Genomic DNA, 21508 nt, shown 5'->3' with positions numbered 1-21508 from the left:
CGATAGACCGCAAGTAGGGTGCCCATTGTATCGGCCGGAGTGGGGACTCGACTGCGGTGAGTGGCGGCCGAGATGAACCACTTAAGCTGGTACATACTAGTGTGACGTCTTTATACACATGTTTGTGGGTTATGCTGTATATGTATACGTATGGCCAATTCAATTGGTCAGATCAATGTGAAGGATTGTTATGTGACTTCTTATTAGGCCTTAGTATTGTAACGGTTTAACACACTTATTCACAATGTAACTAATAATTTAAGATTGTGTTTTATACAAAACTGATATCAATTGTGGCAAACCCAATTTTTTTGATAAAAACTAAAGTATTTAGTACTGAATTTACTTTATTGAAATTTTTATGGAACCAATATGTAAGTATATCCTTGCAGATAAAAAGATTTTACCAAATCTGTTTATAACTGACGGCGTTATGAGGTAACAAACGACTCAGAACCTCCTTCTTTTTGACGTCGGTTGAAAAGTGTTCTTTATTTTTAGAATAAAAAACATACTATTACAACATAAGGCGGTAGAATAATTAAACCATAACAATCAGACCATTAAAAATGTTTATAATTAAGTAAATTTGAATAAAAAATTTATTATTCTTACTCGTGTAAAAGTGTCGCCCTCTGGTATCAATAGTTTTTAGGATGCCTTTGTTATATACGAAGGCTGAAGAACGAAGAACGAAGCGAGTGGCATTACTTTTTAAATGATTAAAACATGAATTTGGAAAATCATGCAACAAAAAAAATCCAAAAAGCAGTCCCGCTCATTTACCAGTAGGTTAAAAAATAAAGCCTTAACTTTAACATAAAATCCGTAAGGCATATTTGGTTTCAATGATATTATGGTTAGCAATTAATTTGGCATCGTGGCTATTACAATAATAATTCCCGAGAAGAGCTTTGTGTGTCAAAGCTCCCCTTTTGAAGGCTTCTGCCTAATGAAGACCGTAATTACTGAATATTTTATGTTCATTATGGCTCACGAAAAAAATAATTAACCATAAGCATGTTTTTTATATGTTGTACACATAAACTAATGGTTGCCATGTGGTCCCGGTATATAAGGGCCACCCCATTTCCCGTGGGTGTCGTAAGTGTCAACTAAGAGAACTTAGTTGTCGAGGGTTGGGCAGCAGTGTCCTTTTTTAAACATCACCAAAGGTTAACGCGGTTGCCAACCCGCTTGCCCCGCGTGGCAACTACTGGCAAAACCTCCCATATTCAGCAGCGGACAGTTAACAGATGATATTATGTAGCTAATGGTGGCGGGCTTATTAGGACTTAAACATAATTGTTACCAGGCGAAGCAGTGTAGTTTAATACGTAGGATATTTTTTATTCAAGAAAGAAGTTTCATAAACAACACATATGAATTATAGTAGTCATTTTCTGTAATTTTTTGTTTATACAAATTGTAAAATTACGTGGACAGTTTTATTTGCTATCGACTTTAAATTAAGGAGGTTATGAATTCGGTTGTATTTTTTATGTTTGTTACGCCATAATTCCGTTAATTATAAACCGATATAAAAAAAAACTTTTTTTATCTGAAAGGATATGCTTTCAGATTGGTCTCATAGAAATTTCATGAAAGTCAGTTCAGAGTTTGATTTTAAATTGAAATATAATCTGGTTTTGCTAGTATTGACTTTTTGGTGTTCTTTTTTAATCGACTTGAAAAAGAAGAAGATTCTCAATTCGGTTGTTTATTTTTCTTTGTTTATAATTTCCTCAGTTATAAACCGAATTTGAAAATTCTGTATCTTGAAAATCAGTCCCATAGCACTAGCAATCAGTTTAGTATTTTAGTTATATCAGAATACCTTGTTTTGCCGCAATCGAAGTCCATTTTTTTATGAAACACTGTTGTAAAACAAAACCTATTGTTATTATAATAAATGAAATAACAGCCATCCCCAACTAGTTTAAAATAAACATATTAAGTACCAACATTATGTTTACGATGTAGTTTGTTGACCGATGGAAGCACATTTAAAATAATTTATAGCTATGTAGACGTAGCGCTACCACGTAGCACTTCGTAGCAAGCACAATGTGCTACATCAGGCTACGCTACGCCGCGTGCCCCGGCATAATAAGCTATCCAAATAATTCCTTTTGTTTTAATGCACCAAGCTTGACACCGCCTAATGAAGTGTGTTAGTGAGTGCATGTTGTGAAATTACCGGAGGTTTCTGTTTAATGTAATTTACGTTCTACGGTTTGGTAATAAATACTATTCTTAAAGTAATGATATTTTTTGTATGTTATACGATATCTTCACTAATTTTAAAGAGATATTGATAATTATTTTTTTAATCGATAGGTATTAATTTCGTGTTGGTCCCATATTTTTGTATGATTGAAGTCTTTTAAATTCATATTCCAAATTAACCATATTTAAGTTGGATTTTACAAATGCTCTTTTAAATCTTATTAACATAGAAAAATTAGAACTAGATAATGTCTGTACATGGGAGCTATTTAACAAAAAATAATATAAGTGATCTTAATAAGATAAATAAACGCTAGTACATTTTTTAGTAATTTTTATGTGTCTTTTTTTATTCCTTTAGTATAAAATACACATACATAAAATACACATACAAACAATATACATACGCCCCACCTGATGGTAAGTGGGTATCGTAGCAGAGGCATTACGTTCCTTTGTTCTAGTATCACGTAAAAATAATTGCATCAAATTGGATACTGATTCCTGAAGGTGTAATCTAAATTATATATATATATATATATATATATATATATATATATATATATATATATATATATATATATATATATATATATATATATATATATATATATATATATATATATATTACTAATAATTGCATAATTAAACTATTTGTGTACTGAATCCAGTCGAGTGAGTACCAGCCTTATTATTATTTTAAAGGAAAAGTGAGGAATAAATGAATGGATAATATATGAGGAAACTGTCACTTAAATTTTTTGCCAATTTAAAACATGTGCTTTATAAGGAAATAGTAAAACCGAAAACAAATAGGTGTTTTGTACGCTTCCCTGCTAATTACTGTTGGTTTTGCCCCGAGACGTCGATGTTGGGGGAAAAACCATCCTCGTCACGAACTTTACTAAGTAAACGGACGTTTAGAAAATTTTATTTGCATATGTATTTCATAATATGTTAATAGTTGCATAATGACGGGAAAGTAATTGTGCATTTATGGCCGTGTGCTGCACTCGTTACAGCATGGTGCGAATGATAAATCAAATCTTAGAAAAATATACTAAAACATAATGGATTCAGTAAAGTATTTGGTCGTAGGAAATTATGAATTATTAAAGTGACAGCAATTTTAATAATCTTATTTAATGTTGTTCCGTTACAGTAAAAACTGTGTTAGCAGCCGCACTATAAAATATATAAGAGTTTTTTTACTGTTTTTAGTTATTTTTTGACATTTCGGAGATACATTACACTATATCTTTTTGCATTAATTATGTATATAAAAGCTTTTTGCATTAAAAACGTACGTATAAAAATGTTGAATACCCTTTGTTTATTTTACCACTGCTTGCCACCAGTACAAGTGATATTTTATTTCTTTAAACTTGAACTTTAAAAAAAGAAGGTTACCTCGTAACTCCGTCAGTTGTAAACCGATTTTGAAATTTATATTTTTTAATTACACAATTGGGACTTAACGTTATGAAAAATCTTTGCAGGTGAATACAACCTACATATCTGCTTCTTTATTGCCGACGTTTAATCGTATTAAGTCTCGATTGTTTAAGATATGTGTAGACAGTTTTAAAATTAACTATTTTTTTTTTTTTTTTTTTTTTTTTTATACCACTGAGGTGGCAAACAAGCATACGGCCCACATGATGGTAAGCGGTTACCGTAGCCTATGAACGCCTGCAATACCAGAGGTAACTAATTCTATTTTTATTTGAAGGATAAATTAATGGATATTTTTATCAAAATCAGTTTAGTATTTTAATTTTTAAATTAAAGTAACTTGATTTTAAATTCCAATTATTCATTTTGCCGATGTTGAAGTCTGTTGTTTTTGGAACACAATCTTAAGTTATTTTATGTCGCAATGATGACAAACGAGCATATGACTTTTTGATGCTTTACCGACACATAATCTATATGAAATTTAGCATATTTAAGATGAAGAAGGATTATTTCATATTATAAAGCAAGATCGATTAAAATTGTAAGATACGGGCGCGTTTCATAATTGTTATGTACATATTATTATCAATCGACATTATCAATACACTCTCATTAGTGCATTTCTAAATACATACTAATTAATCCTTTTAATAGTGGACGATGTTCGCCACGTCACCGATTGTTTGCCTCGGGCGTGTTTGATTTGGCCCGCACTCGAAGGCCCTATAAATCGAAGCCAGTTTATCTTGACATTCAAGAGTCTTTGATCTAGTCTTTGCGTCGCCTGTTCTCGTTACGGTTTCGGAGGGAACGGGAGCTCCTCGATGGCTGGCTACTGTAATGGCACTCGTGTTTCGTAAACGATGTTTTATTCATGCCACGATGCTCGGCTGCTGCGAATAACCGACTAATTATTGAGGTGTTCTGGCGAGATTTGAGACACGGTCTGGTGTTGCGAATGTTCCCCGGTATTTATTAATCTGTCGTATTTTGGAAATATTATTAAAATATGAAAATTTTATTCCAATAATTATTATTGCTAGACGCTTCGCTTGAAGTGGTTGGGTGACTGGTAAAATCACTGAACCCAATATGGCGTTTAAGATGCGAGTTCAAACACTTTCCACATTGTCGTGTTTTCATACGACAATGTGGTAGGTAGTGATAGTTTATTGAAATATAATTTTTGTATTTTAATAACATTTCTGTAGTAATTTGCTATCATTGTTATTAGAGACGTGTCGTATTTAAATGTTTATTGTACTTTAATTTAAAATTTTAATCTAGAAAAAAATCTTTTTTAAGACTGCATAACAAAAATAGTAAATTTAAAATTGGCTAAGTGATCTCGTGTAGAGAATATTTTTAAAGTCCATTGGAAAAAAAAAATACATTTACAATTCAGAGGAATTATGTCGACAAATTTTTATGCCACAGTCAGATGTTTCATGCTTGCAACCGAAATTACATTCACAGCTGTACCCACAGTTGTTTTGCTAGGGCATAGCCTGTAAGATGTTTTATTTAACTAACTCTGTCCCTGACTTTGGAAAATAGTTATATTTTTATAGAAGCCTAGCTTAGCTGACAGGCTGAGCAAAGTCAGCTAATGGAGAAATGTGATTTATTTATTTATTCTTTATTGACTAGATTACATAAAAATGTTTGGTACAAAATGTGGATTTAATGCTAGTATAGCATTCTCTCATAGTCAAACTTGAGAAAATAGAAAAGTAATTATGCGGTTAAAAATATTGAAAATTGTAGGTTAGTAGTTACAGACGTATTACATATACACAAATTATATAATATATACAATATAATAATACTATTACACATTCTGTTCATATAATAATGAATAATACATGAATACGACTATTTACACATGTACATCATAAACTTTTACACACATACACGATAATACATTATAATACCATTAAAGTGACGACAGTGATCAGAGGTAAAAGATAATTACCTACTGTCACAGTTTTTTTTATAGGAAATTGCTGTTACTAGTTAAACTACGACGAATACTATAAACAAAAGAGATCAAACTGAATTGCGATTAATAACTCCTATGCGTTGCCATTCTCGAGGAATAAGACGTTGACCGTCTTTTCACTGATATTGATATTATGTTACGAGACTACAATCAGAATATAAAAAAAAAAAATCAGTTGAAAGCTCTATCAGTATTCAATTTCCAATTTATGGCCTTGATGTTACAAAAGTTATTTCTTTGTTGTTCCGCAATAAATCCTATTTTATGGTGAGGACCTCTAAATTTAGGCAAACACATTTATGTTCTGTTGCACTTAGGTTAAAAACTTTACGCAAACTGCATACGGTTGCGTCATCTATCCATATATGTGATATATCGTTTGTGAAACTCCACCGTTTATGTTTTGTTACGAACGAACAACAATGTTACAATATAAACACCAACAATTCTCAATTTCTTCGTGGCACCCGTAAAAACAGCTCAAATCCATCACATCAAAACCAATTTTCTTTGTCACTTGCAAAAAATAAGTGAACTGGAATTCTTTCGTCAGCGTTCGACACGAGTCCTTAAGAGTATTGGATTCTACCGTCACTTATAATGGGAGGCGGCACTCCACTCGTTAAGCTAACAGAGACAGAATGTTCTCAAATCAGATCCTCTTTTCAATATACGCGATCTTAGGAGTTCCTGAATTCATTATTGTAATGGCGCCCCTTTATCATTTGCTCGATACTATCTATGTTAAAGGCGGCGATTGTTTGCGAGATGTTTAGTTGATTCTGTTTTGTTAAGTCGGTTGTATATCAGAGATTCGTAATTTAATTGTAACAAATTGCACTGTATTTAGCAATACTTTAGAATAGCGTGTAAATTATATCTAAAATAACTTGAAAAATACCACACAAGATAATTCTAGATTGTGTCCCACAACTAAAAATTGATTTATCAATTTGCCAAAATCAGTAGAATAGAAAATAATTATAGGTCACAAAAACAATTTTACAACACAATAATTAAAATTTTGTTCATAAGAAACAAACGATTGCAATTATGACAAAACCAGTTATTTTGATCTGAAAACTAAATTATTCTACTGATTTTGATAAATTCTTTCTATGGGACCAATTATGTGGTTTTTAGTAAAAAAAGAATCTTTCAAATCGGTATATAACTGACGGAGTTATAACAAAAATAAAAAAATACAATCGAATTGAGAACTTCCATCTTTTTGAAGTTGGTTAAAAAAAGATGACGTAATGAACACATGAACATCCAATGTTTACATTCTTGATATATGCGTTTATATTATAAAAAACTTTCCCTTAGTATGTAAAATTATTTGCTTTTACTAATGATATTTTATTGGTCATTCCTTCTTCAGAATTCTCTAAATGCAACTTTCTCGCCCTCGTATAAACACAGTACATTAGTAAATTAATTTCATACACCTCGACAAATCCAGGCAAAGGTTGCCAAGGTATTTTGTAGGCTTCCTACGTCCACCTATACGTTGGCAAGTACTTTCCAGTTGTAACTAATTTTGTGTAAGTAGTTGATTAATTAACAGAAAGTTCCCCGAGTACCGTCGTGGGAAACCCTACAAATGCCATTTTATTGTTAGAGACGTACGAAATGTACGCTTATATAAAATTGCCTATTTATTATTATTCATTTTGTATTACGGTTATGGAGGCCTTATTACTGTAAATTCGTATGTACAAATTTAATATATACTTTAAAGTAAAAAATACAGAGATTTAAGAAAATTGCTCTTATGAAATTATCACTCCTTTTTTTTGATATAATAGAAAATCTCCTAAATATTATTGGAATTGAGGGATTATTAGTAATGAAAACAATATTTCTGATTGCTAGTAAATATAGCTAGTCCGGGCGATCCTTGCGCGGCCGTACTGGAAACCATTCTTGTTAATTTCTAATGAATTTGCCAATTGTGGTGCTATTGGGACCAACTGATCTGAATTCATCCTTATTGTTTCATCCTCCACTGGTGCCCCGCCATTGTAGGTATTCTGTATCTTGCACCTTTAATGTTATCTCTATTAATTTGAGACAAATATATATTTTTGTTTTCAAAATCTACGTGCGCACATCCACGAAATCGCATACAAAAGTTAGGAGATAAAAAAAATGTTATACTTACAAAATAAAATAGATATTTTTATAAATTTTATATAATTGGATGATACTCTTGGTGCGTCGTGACGTCAGTTTACGATTACCGGATTTATGATACGGGACAAACCAACTACATCTTGCACCTTTAATGTTATCTCTATTAATTTGTTCATCGGGAAATTACTGTATTGTGGTTTTTACTCACTCCACAAACAACTCAGGCAGAGTGCAGTCAGATTCAAATGATACGAGTAAGATATAGAAAGCAGTTGTGTCTCTTGATAATTAATTAATTAATTCTGAATGTGCATTCAATTTAGTTATACCATATTTCTCATTCTGGTTACATTTGTGTAATCACATTCAGTTGTTTTTATCTTAAACATTAGATTAATTTCTTTTTTCATTAATAATGTTGTTGTGTAGTGATGTTTGTGCAGTATAAATTTATTCATCTGTATTAACAGATATTTTTGGTTTAAGGTATGTATAGTTTATTTGTATATGAATGTATATATTTGTATATTTTCTTTACTTTTCTCTCTTTTTTACTGAAGTCAAAATGATAAACAAGGTGATAGCTCACTCCGTGGATAGTGGTAACCGTAACTTATAGACATGAACTGTATTATGGACGTAACAGTATGTTATGTCCATAATACTGTTGTTGAGTATACTGTGTCGCTCATGATACCCTTTATGTGTTGCCATTCCAGAGGACCAAGGTGTTATGCCCCTGTACCCTGTAATTTTATCGTCATATTCCATCTTTAAACCGAAATACAACCATACAAACACAAGCTCTTTACGGCAGAAACATGAATGAAACAGAGGTACCCAAGCAGACAATTTTTGTACAAATTTTCCTTCTGGTAAAAAAAAAACTATTTTTTTAACGTTTATCGATCAATATTTCTCTAGATAAATCATTCAGTTCCCTTAATAGAATAGCTACTCTCTTAACAGGATGCCTATGATTTTGTTATCACCCTATTGTAGAAATAGTCGCTGTTCGCGTCTGTCTATATTTCTCTCTCTCTCTCGTTTACTTTTTATAAATCATGCAGTGGATTTTGATCCGTGTTTACATTCATTTAGATTTTTATTTATTTATCTGTTTTATTTCCTTGTTACCTAGATATTTTATTAAGGAAGTTTTGTGTGTACATTTTGTATCTTTTTGAAGCTCGGCCGGGTTGTTAGTACTATGTAAAGATCATGCAATGTCTTTTTATGTGATACGTAAATGCGATGTAACGTCGCGTAGAGATTACTGTCATGGAGCGTTCAACTCTCTTAGAATCTTTCGTTTTTGTATTTAGTTCTTTAATTTTTAAGTATTTAATAAACTATTTTACTCGTTTTAAAAATATATTTTATTGCATATGATTCTATTATTTATAAGTTTTAATTTTTAGGGTTTCGAAATAAAATGATACAAAGGAGTGCGACCTTCTCTGTCCATCATAGTGTTACTCGTATATCTCAGAAACTACTAATGAAATTTATATATTTTTTTTAATTTTTTTTTGTGTAATGGTATCAAACATAATAATTAGAAAAATAATTCTCTTATAATTTAGAATTTTTACTGTTCGTTTTGTATCCCATTGATGACAATATAAGGTCTCCGTTTTGTATATGAAGCCAAAACAAATGTTGGGCCAGTACAGCTACGATATTAAGCCAAATATATCGTACGGCTGCGCTACCAAAGCGGGGTTAATAGAATAATCGTCGGTACAGCTCCGAATTAATTTAACTGGGGCCTTTAACATTGTCCCATAGGATCTGCGCTCCGTTATACAGAGTTGCTTTTTTTAATTTAAAATCATGTCGAGTAATCCTATTGAAAAAATGTAAAATTTGATAATGATTTTTGGTTGTTTACACATTTACACAAAAACGGCTAAAATTATGATTTATGAGAAAATATTTTGTATTATGTAATTTTTTGTTTTTTTTTTCTCCATATTTCAAGACTCTTTTCGGCTAGAAATGCTAATATTTTCGCTTTAAAATTAATATCAAGTGTCAGTGTTTAAAAAAAAGTATTCACGTATTTATTATTATTATTAATAGGCTTTATCAGGTGGAAACACCTGTAACACTGTGACGTCTATGATCTTTTGCGCTCGCTTGTCCTTTTTAACGTTTGCTGCTAATTCCTATCAGTGACAGGAATTTTAAGATGTTTTTACTAGCGTTGTTTTTTATTTCTTCAGGACATAAAGTATTTACCTACTGGAATGGAAAATATATCCTAAGGCGATATATCGTTTGTGCCTGAGTGGGCTGCAGCTACAAACTACTCGTAGTGCTGTGGCATTTCTTTCTCGTCGTGACAGAATCTACAGACGGTTTTTGAGCATATGCATAGTTAGACCATCTGCTTATTTAGTTTGCAGTATCTAGCGAGAACCCTTGTTATTGCACAAATATTGTTTTTATACAAAAGAGTTAATTTCTTTGAGTAATTTTCTTAAAACTCCATAATCAGGGCTTTCGAATGGTTTCATCTGGCAGTACGAGCATTTAACTAACTTATCATAATAAAACTTTGTGACGAACAAATACAATTTAAAACATTAAAAATTGGTATATGAAATGTGTAAAATATCTTAAGTTTTTAATTATTAACTCTAATAAATTATAAATATGTTAAACATTCCCTTTACTTTTTTCACTGATGCTATAAAAATTCTTGGTATTACACGGAGACGGATTCCTTTTTTTGCTGCATACTGCTATCTTTTTATTTCTAATATTCTCGTTCAACGCTGGGTAAAAAATGTTGAGTCTGGAAACTTGGAATTTATTAATACTCATGTTATCGCTTAGGCATCTAATTAAAAAGACTTTTTAATGTTCATTGAAACAGAGGAAGACTTTGTACAAAAGTCGTTTGCTTGGGCACCTCTGTCCCATTCCTGTTAATACCGTGAAGTATTTGCATGGCTGTGTTACAGTTTGAAGGGCGGGATATGGGAGTGAATTTTATAGGATACAGAGGAATAACACCTGAATCCTCAGTAATGGCAACGCATAGGGGTATCATGGGCCAAACATTGTACTCTTTTATGTCCATGGTACTGCTCATGTCTATAGGTGACGGTTACCACTTTCCATCAGGTGGACTGTCAGCTTGTTTGCCATTCTAAGTTGTATAAAAAAAAACAAGTACCTACAGAATTATGTTTTAGCAAAACAGTCGGAATTGCTAAATTAATTCTAGTTTATTTATATTAAGCTGGCGACTGACCTGTATAATTTGGACGTAATACAACATGTTACAATATAAGTATTTATATAGTCAAAACACCGAGTCGAGCCAAAAAGAGCAGACGCCGTAACCTACATGCTTATACGAATGTTACATTACACGAAAAAATTAGGTCAGTCGCCAACTTAACAATAAACAATTCAATTTCGTTAATATATTTTTAACGTAATACGCTTTAAGTCTGCTTTATCGTTACGATATTAATTCAGGTAATTTCATAAACTTACCTCGTGTAAACCTTGACAATTTAATACTCTAATATTTATATCTTGGTCGGTAACAGGACCCTGGGCCTTTTAAATATGGTAGTCCCATTGCGCCAGTGCTCCATTAAATATACTCATGGTTAACTTCCTATTTTTGTGTACATATATCGAATTTTTGTTTTAGACAGAGTAGAGTAAATATGGGATTTTACTGATACTCTTGTTTAGTTGAAATTCCTTGGTTTTTGTAAAAAGTATTATTAGCGCTTGTAGGAGATCCGAAATTCCTTTGTCACAATGAAAACAACAATGATATTGTAACAATTAAGTCATGCTCATAATTGAATGACAAGTTTTAAGTTGTTGCGGTTGTTATTGGAATCGTTATTAAATACAAGTGGTTATCCGCGATTTTCTCTGTCTATGTATTGATTCTCTTATTCTTCTGCCTCGCCTTTCTCTATTACTCAGGGTCAGCGTAGCTAATAATGCGGCGTCATTTAGTCCGATTGCATACATTCTTATCCGTATGATTTAACCGTTTCATATCTTTATGAATTGTTGCAAACCATGTCGTTTGAGGTCTATCCTTTCTCACTTTCTTTGTATCCATTGAAAAGCACATGAAAGACATCGCAGATGTTTTGATTAACTGCGTTAAATAGTAGTCTATGCCCAACTTCATTCCACTACTTCTTCTAATAAAAAGAAGTTATAGTTTAAAACGTTTGCTTGAGTAGTTAAGGCAACAATAGGTAACAACAAACTTATAATATTAATAAGGATATCTTTGAAATGATAAAAGTATCTTATTGTTGTATATATGTATACGTGTGTATGAATAGATTTATCAGCAGAATTCAGCTCAACATGTAACATTCATTTTGGAAGCGGTAACAGTACACAAAATAATTTATAAGCTTTTTAGGATATAATATTGAAGCCTATAAGCGAATAACTATTGCCAGACACTTTGTCGTTTTCATATCTTTTCTGGGAAATGTTGATTTCTACGATGTACATATATATTTCATCAATATTTTTTCATTTCACGTCTTGATTTTATAACTAGTTCTACGTGTGGCTTCATCTTTGTATATGGGATATACTTTCTTAAGCAGCTTGGATGGCTATCCATACCGACAGTCCATCTAATTAAAAAATATTAATCATCGCTTATAGGTAGTAACCTGTAAATAGTAGTAAGTAATAGCAGGCCTGTAGTAACCATCATTTGCTGTACACAGCATTATTCACTAAAACACTTGTATTGACTGGAATAAAAAGTAGCCTATGTGATTTTCTTTATGCTAAATACTGTTTGAATGTGAATTTAATAAAGTTGTTAAGAAGTCAAGTGTTTCAAAGAATCACTGACATTTATTATATTAATAAGGATATATATTTATTTATTATTCACTTGAAAAATGAGATACATGATGTTACACTAAGCATAAGTACATATTCTGTCATATATAAGCATGTAAATGTCGGGACCTTAATACTAATTTTATTTACATTATTTTACTATATTATTTCAGTATGTCAGTGTTATTTGCTATGATGACATATATATTCATATTACAAGTTTCGCTGGTAGTTATTACTCTGGTAGCTTCTAGATTAATCCACAGAAAAATGATTTTTTTTTGCTAGTTGAATGTAGAAAAGGAATGTAGAGAGTCTTTTGCGTCTCTAAGAATTTTTTAAATTTTATCTTCAGTAGATTGGATTCGACGATGTTAGTCAATCAGTGCTCCTTTTATGTAAATTGAGACTGTTCGTGAGTTTGTAATGTAATGTGGCTGTAATATACTATTTCTTTTTTTATTTAATGGAATGGTAACCCCGCCTACTCTAACGGTATATGCTGACTGAGCACCAGTAAGAGATAATAGGTGAAAATAAAGCAGCCCATCATAATAATTCAATAATAAATAAATCACAATAGTTTACAGGGAGAACCGCGAGGAGGTCGACCTGATAGGGTATATTGCTAGCAGTGGGGCAAGTAGATCTCATTGCTAACAATTCCTTTCTCCCTGCTGTAATGTATTAGTGAGCATAGCTATTGTTCGATAAAAACAAGTGATTTTTATACAAAGAGGATTATTCAGTTGATGTTACTTGAGTTTAAGAGGCTACTGTAGTCCATAAATCGTCATAGTCGTAGAATACTGACGGACCTTTATATGTTATCTTTGTCAGATCCGTCAGTATTCTACGACTATGACGAAATGTTTTCGACACAAGAGTGTTAAAATCCTGCTATACCAAATCCTAATTATTTCGTATAAACTATTGATAAAACGGAACTTAACTAGTAAGGAACTTAAGTAAGCGATTATTAATATCTCGAATATAAATGCGGTAGGTACTATTAATGTTAGTATATTGTTTATTGCCATTTTCTTTTATCGAAATATTCACGTTTGCTATTATAAAACAGTGGCAGTGGTGTGCATATCGGTTGGATAAGAGTCAGGATTGATTAATAGTAGTAAACAGGTCGTAAAATTTAAATAATATTTATGTTGTAGTGTTATTTTTGATGATCATAATTATTTATTTGTTGGAGTAAATTGTATGAAATAAATAAAATATATAAGCTATTTTTAATTCTTATTTTACTCATACAAATTTTCACCCCTTTAATATAACGATAAGCAATCCAAGTTTTGTTTAAATTATCACAGAAAATTCATTAGAAAAAAATGGTAATAAACTAAAACATTCAATTAAGTAATTGGTTCTTTATTTTTATTACTATTGGGTTTTAGTAAACTGTCTTATGATTGAGTCAATTATGTTTGTTTACATTCTCATTAAGTTTTATTGTAACGGGTTTATAGTTCGTTAATATTACGACCTCATTGTGGTGCAGACATTTGTCAAAGTTAGTGCGTTATACGACATAAAATATATTAAAATTCGCGTAAAGCTCTTTAACCTCCCAAGGGCACCTATTGTGGGTTACCCTTCCGACATAAAAATCTAAAGTTACTGTACCTTTGTAAAATTTTAAGTTTTTTAATTATTATTATATATTAAGTAAATTCAATGCCATCATATCTTCAAATTGTAAGTTGCAGTGTTATAGAAAAATAGAATAAATAAATACATACGAGTATAAAATCTTCAAACAAAAGTTGTCCCATTCGTGTTTCAACCGTGAAGCAGTTGTGTTTGCATGGCTGTGTTTCGTTTGAGAAAAATAGAATAACATGGCAAATACATACGATGTATAAAATCACGGTGATCAGGTTCATCAGCTTGTTTGTTCTAAGTTGTATAAAAAAAAAATCATGATTTCCATTCTTTAAAAAGTGTTCCATTCGTAAAATTCAATATCTTTCCTAAATAAACACAAGCCGAAAATAGATAAAAATGAGAACTTTCCATACAAACTTGAGTCCTGGATGCTCCGTGTTGCTACAATAGATTTAAATTCTTTTTTGATGTTTTTGAACTTACGTTTCTTAGTTAAAATGGTAAGTAGGTATTAGTGAGTAGTAAAATATTTCAATATCTGTCGATACAGTTTATTATTTCATTATAATCTGTATCAAGGTACATGGATAAGTAAACTAAACAGTGTAACTTCCTATATATGTATGTATGTATGTATGCACTTATAATAACCAAGAAAATATGAGCATATCGGCGAAGCTAGCATATCTTTGTTACACAGGATATTAAAATTCCCCGAATCGTATCTCTAGTGTAGACACTTCTGAGTCGACATAACCGTAAAATCGTTGAAAATCTGCAGTGCGGTGCTCAAGGCAATATTTCGAAATATTTTATGTTATCTTAAAGGTGCTAACATGTTAGGTCTTCTTAACAAGCGTATGTGATAGTGTTTATTAAAAATTGTACTGATAGTGATAATAGGTAACGACCACAGACATAGACGATGCAAGTACCTTAGTTTATATGAAAACTAAACAGGTTACCACTAAACTATTTTATTATTACAAAAGTTATTTATTGTTCGCAATCTCGTTTCTGAACTAATTTTTCTAAAATGTCATCTGCAGGCTGACTTTTGAACATAGCAATCGAATTGGGTTTGATATCAGAAATCACATCGATAAAACGTCAAATTTGACATCTATTCGATGTGATTCCGATTTGATTTCAATTCGATTACATCAACTGTTAGTTTTTTATTTTATTTCTCGAAATTTTTTGGACATTAATAGTAGTAGTAAATGTCGCTGTTGTAAATTGAACTCTGTTGAACTTAATTTACAATATATAATTAAAAGGACGTCTGTGGTAGCGACTTTATACTCGAAGGGCTAATAATGTACACCCTTTCATTTGCATGCAACACGGTTGCAGTAAATAGGTAAATGAAAGAACTGTGGAGGTGTGCAGTTTATTACGTTTGTTTTAAACTTATTTTGCAACAGAAACTTCTATATGAACTATCCGAAGTTGAGCTCTTCAGGTGCAACGAGAGAGAGGATATACGACAGCACAGTAACAGACTTTGCAAGGCGGCGACAGAGTTAGACGCTGGATTTAAGTGTTAGAACGAAATGAGGTTGTCGTTTTACGGGTCTCTAAGTTTATTAAATTACATTATATAATTAGTAGTGGAATTCCGCAGTTTTGCCTGCAAGAACTAAGAGAAAAACTGTCCTGTGTACTGCGTGTTTTAATCCAGGATATGGGCCATTTGTGTACGAAATTTCATATAATTACTTACCTTCAGCCATTTTAGCATGATTAAATAAAACATTAAAGCAGCGTTAAAAACTTTTATATTTATAATATTGTTAGGACAATATGTACAATTGAAATTAATTGTTTATTTTTCTGTTTTTTTTTATTATGTTTAGATTCAATATTCTATTTTTACTCGTCATTATACAAACATAAAATCATTGGTAATTATATAATAATGACAATAAAAATACTTTTTAAGCAGAATTAATTCGAACGAATTTAAGATAATTCGATAAAGCGTCGACACTCTTTAGAATTCCTTAATATTTTCTAGTGGATATCTACAAAAATCACTCAAAACTGAATCAATGAACGGCACAAAGGATTTTGTTCAAAGACCACTTTCACTGGTGGCAGACGTCGGATAAATTTCCAAATAAAATTTCATAAATATTTTTGATATATTCACGGTCAGGCTTTTCATACTTTGCCCGCGTGGCTTATCTGGATTATCTCGGGATTTGGCTCGGATTTTTTTAACTTGTTCGCGTTTGTGCGTCCGCTTATTGCGTTTTATCTGGCGCGTGATTTGCTGTACCACCCGCGCCTGCAAATATGTTTATCGTGCCCTAAATTTGCCTTATATTTATGGAGCTGGCTAGAACATAAAAATAAAGCTAAATAAAGCGAGCAGCCACCGTGGGAATTACTCTTTATTAAAATTTAATATCTCCCGCGCGCCTTTTGTGTTCGAGACCGGTGGACGTTACAATTAAGGGAGCATTTTAATTGAGCCTTTTACAGCGTCCAAGTCTAATTCAAAATTTTTTGTTTACAGGTAAAGCAAAGTGGGATGCGAAAGCGTTGGTCGCAGGAGACACGTGCGTACCATTGAGGCTGTGTGCGTGACAGTGAGGTGGTGGCTGTGTTGGTGGTCGACCGATGTGGTTGAGTGAGTGCTGACCGCTGAGAGTCAGTCGTTGTCATGGTGGGGTCATGGCGTGCGCTGGCGTTGCTGGCCGCGCTACAACTGGCGGGCGCCGTCCCGGAGTCGCTGTATCACAATCAGTTCGCCATACACGTGCCCGGTGGCGCGGAGCACGTGGATGACATCGCGAGGAGGCACGGCTTCGTCAACCATGGACAGGTAATTTCAATATAAACTCCTAAACAGATATAATATGATTCTATTTTATACATAATAGTAATTGTTTTAAATAGTTAGATTATTTAATAAAGAAGAGTAAAAAAATACTGTATACTTCGGTGTAGAGACACAGGACGAACGAAAGCCGTTTTTCCAAGGTTCTGAATATAGATATAGATCATGTAAACGGTGAGGTGCATAAAGGAAGAGTGAACTCCGGTAAGATGGCTGATAAGGATCAGAGAAAATGGAAAATACTGCTTTAGTACTGTACCATTCTTAACTAAAAAGACAAGCGTAAGGCAGTGTGTTTCGGTTTGAAGGGTGGGATATGGCGTGCATTTACACGGTACAGAGGTATAACGCCTGAATCCTCAGGAATGGCAACGCAGGGGGGGGGTATCATGGGCGAAACAGTATACTCTGTTATGTACATGGTACTGCTCATGTCTATAAGCAACGGTTACCACTTTCCATCAGGTGGGCTGTCAGCTTGTTTGCCATTCTAAGTTGTATAAAAAAAACACATAGATGTGTGTATAACAATGTACCATAATTTGCTATTCGTTATAAATGTTTTCAATAAATGATAGCAATCAGATAATATAAGTTCGGGACATACCGCGACATGATTATAGGTAAATAATATTTATCTTTAATCACATTGCTGCAAGTCCTGAACATGAATTTAAATATTTATAAATAATCCAAACACTTAAATATATTGAATGAGATAGTAATTTAACTTAAATTGTATTTAATTCATATCTATATTAATATTGTAAATGGGAAAGATTTGATTGTTTGTTATGGTAAAACTTAAAAACTATTCAACCGATTTTAAAATTCTTTCACCTATAGAAGGCATCTAGCTTTCAACGAGTAACGTGACTCATGAGTAAATTATTTTTGAAAATTCTATCTACGTATGCGAAGTCAGGCCGGTTCGTTAGTATAATATAATCAGAGTGCGAATGACAGGTTAAAAATAACAACTAAAGCGTAAAATACGTATACAAAATATTCGATTGTGGCAAATGATATTCGGTTATGAATATTAGATTCACTTTGTAGCCAAAAACCTTTTACAATACAGTTCTTTTATAGTAAAAACTGGCACAATATCAGCTGTCATATGCACTAAACCGTAACCATAGATAAAATAATAAATATTTTCATTTTTATAGGCTGTAACATACAGTGTATATTACTTGTAATATAAATTGTCCTGGCATTCGATTCTGTTAAGCTTCCGTTCCTAATCGCTGAATACTTAGTCGCTCAGCTTCAGCCACAATGTAATTACTATTCAAGTATCTCCTGTACTTTATCTGTTAAGCTGCCTCGGAAGCATCGTATTATTTCTACTTTTCTCAGGCCGTCCTTTAGTATTCTTATTTGTATAACTTCTACTGACTCTCATACATTGTTTTAAAGGAGCGTTCAACCAGTGAAACTGAAAAAATACCTAAAGAATCATGACCCATGTATATCAAGAATAATAATAAAAAAAATGAATTTGTTAATATGGGAGATATTAACACGGTGATCTATGAGAGTAGTGTGGTTGGAGCAAAATATTTTGTCATTATTTAATTAATGTTAGTCTGTGATTTTTTTTTTATTTTTCTAGTAGACTACTTTGAAAATGAGATTAGCTTTATAAAAAAGCAGAAATTTACCATAGTCTTCAAAGGAGTACCACAATCTAAAGAATTTTCACTTTGTTATTGTTATTGTTGAAACTGTAGTGAAACTATTATATCTTATTGAATAAATTATTCACAGATAGTTTAATTAATTTATACTTTACAGAAACTGTTATAAAATGAAGTTTAGAAATGGTACGGTCGTATTCGATAATTATTTAATAGTTTACATAAAATCTTCACTTTTATAACTTTTTCAACGCTGCAAGTAACATGTCTGCAGCATAAAATGTAAATTATACATAGTTGAAGAATATAAACTCGATGTAACTTAGTAGAGTGTCCGTAACTCCTTATCAAAATCTGAGAGCAAATTCGAAAGTGACAATTTGTCTTTTAGCAGCAACGCGAGGTGACAGCCAGCGGCGACATTGTCACACAGATATACTAAGTTGCGCAGTATCTTTGTAGAGCTCGTCTTCCCGTTTACGTTTCATTGTTGGAGTGCTGCGTGAATAAAATTATTTTTTTCCATAAAATTTTTAATATGTAAGGATTTTTATGTAGTTATAATTTATGATTTTGCTCCAAAAAATATTCTGTTCAGACAAATTTGGTCTAAAACAAACACGGAAGCATAGTTTTTTGGTAGCGGAATTGAACGTTTTAAAAAAGGCAAGTTTGTAGTCTGAATGATGTGTTTTCGTTTATCTATCTTCACCGTCTTCTTTTGTCCCGACAGTAGCTAGTCTTTTGTCTATTCTATTGTTTTATTATGCGACCGGTAAAACAATTGATCAAAGGCAAAACTATTAAAAGAGAATATTTAAATTCGGTTAAGTATTACCTAAGATTACAGAGTACGGATCATAACAGTTTTAATAAAACGTATGAGCGATACTGTGTGCATCATAGTGCATTCTACGATATTCATAGTGACGTCAATGTCTTTTGTTTATAGGTTACAGTTTTTATTGGATGGTATTCAGCATGTTTGTAATTCCAAGTTGCTGAAAAAAGGTATCACGTAACATATGAAGAATTTGTAACATCCTCCTTTTTGAAGTCGGTAGAAAATGGTCCGTTTGAACCTATCAAAGCTTAACGTAAAATAGCTTCAACTATGCATGCCAAACATTGCCCTTTACAGATGCCACTCACTGAAGTATACTCGTATAAAGTTATACGACGTAGATATAGCTGTATATATAAACATTACAAACATGTCCTTCTATATCTATGGAAATTACTAGAATATGCTTGCCTAGATGTTTACGTGTTATGTTAATATTATGTATATCAGTGGCATTTGCATTATCTTCTAGCGCTCGCAAATTCGCTTGTAGATTCGATATTTTATGAAATGCAACTAGAATCAGTTCAATTTCTAACTAATGTGTTCCAAATAGTTTGTTCTTTGTGTGTCTGTGATCAGTTTTATACATTTGTATGGTTATAGTAGTAAGTTTAGGTAACTGGCATCAAAAATAGCTTATATTTTTTTACGTGTATGCCAAATTTCGTGAAGATTCATTCAGCCGTTGAAGCGCAGGAGGTAAAAAATGAAGTCACTTCGATTTAGAATGTTTCGGATTTCGGGTTATGCCCTAGACCTTCGTTCGTTTTTCGTAACGTTCCTTTTCTTTCCACTTTCTTTCCCCGTAGATGTCGAAGAAGACTAAGGGTTAAGCTTCTGGTGAAGGGATAAGCAGCAGAGTCCCTCTTAAAACATCACCAAAAGATAAACTGCGGTTGCCAACCTGCCTGCCAAGCGTGACAACTACTGGAAAAACCTTCTTATGGGGGAGGCCATGTTCCGCAGTGGACAGTTAATGGCTAATACAACAATACGCTGTCATAAAAGTAAAGTCGTGTTTTCTTAAATACCTAGTATTCCAAATATTTAATTTAGTTATTTACTAATAATGTCGGTAGAACAATTCACTATTGGTGTTTTGTTTTTTATACCACTATATTTGGTAGATAAATCTATTTACGACCCCGGCCTGATAGAAGTAGTAAATCTTCACGGGTTAATAGGTTTATGTTGCCGACCTTTTTTCGCACTCTTTGAAGTGCCTTAAAAATCTCTTAATACTAAGGTTCGTTTTTGAAGATCTTCAAAAAATGAGGCCGTTCTCAATTTGTTTTTGTGTGTATATTGCGCGATATGTTTACTAATTCTGAACTAATTTTGATTTTTCTTCTTGGAATTGCTTATCAAGTTTCAGTTTATTTTTAATTATCAGTTTACTTAAATGTCTTTAAGCGATTCCTGAAAGGAGATTCTCGGTTCGTTTAAATTATTTTTGTTAGTATGTTTCGCGGTTACGTTACAAATGTACACAGTTATTTTTGATTCAAGATTTATGAAATTTCACAGAAGGGTCTTCAATCCCGGGTGCATATACTGCTAATAAAAGACGAAAAGTTTCATAGATACATCATCTTGCTAATATGAGTTTAGTTTTAGCAGTGTTAAAAGCAATTCTTTTGGGATTCCTTTAAAAATAAAGTTTCATTTTACCGCCAATATTTGTATTTTACCTCCAACCCGATGGTCCGATGGATTGAATTTGAAGGAAAATGTACGATGTACCGCCCAAGACACGGCCCGTATCTGTTGGGAATACCGGGAATACATGATTCCCATTTCCTGTCACATTATGAGTGCTTGCTTTCTTTATGATGCAAAACAAATCAAATGATTTACTT

The 21508-nt window shown here is 32.3% G+C and overlaps 1 protein-coding gene across 4 annotated transcripts in view; it reads left to right on the top strand.

The window, feature by feature from the left end:
• Positions 1–21508, top strand: part of LOC113510874 (furin-like protease 2) — a 296007-nt gene that overhangs the window by 157690 nt on the left and 116809 nt on the right. For 3 of the 4 annotated variants that reach the window (XM_052896294.1, XM_052896298.1, XM_052896297.1), the window contains one exon: positions 16836–17144. In XM_052896294.1, the coding sequence (XP_052752254.1) occupies positions 16983–17144 (162 nt within the window). In that variant the 5' untranslated portion in view covers positions 16836–16982. Of the gene's footprint in view, positions 1–8063; positions 8315–16835; positions 17145–21508 lie in introns of those variants that run through there. The other variant, XM_052896296.1, reaches the window with a different exon arrangement.

This window comes from Galleria mellonella, unplaced genomic scaffold, assembly GCF_026898425.1.
Source record: "Galleria mellonella isolate WM207_F2 unplaced genomic scaffold, CSIRO_AGI_GalMel_v1 utg32, whole genome shotgun sequence".
NCBI lineage: Eukaryota > Metazoa > Arthropoda > Insecta > Lepidoptera > Pyralidae > Galleria > Galleria mellonella.
This window is presented reverse-complemented; position numbering and strand designations above follow the sequence as displayed.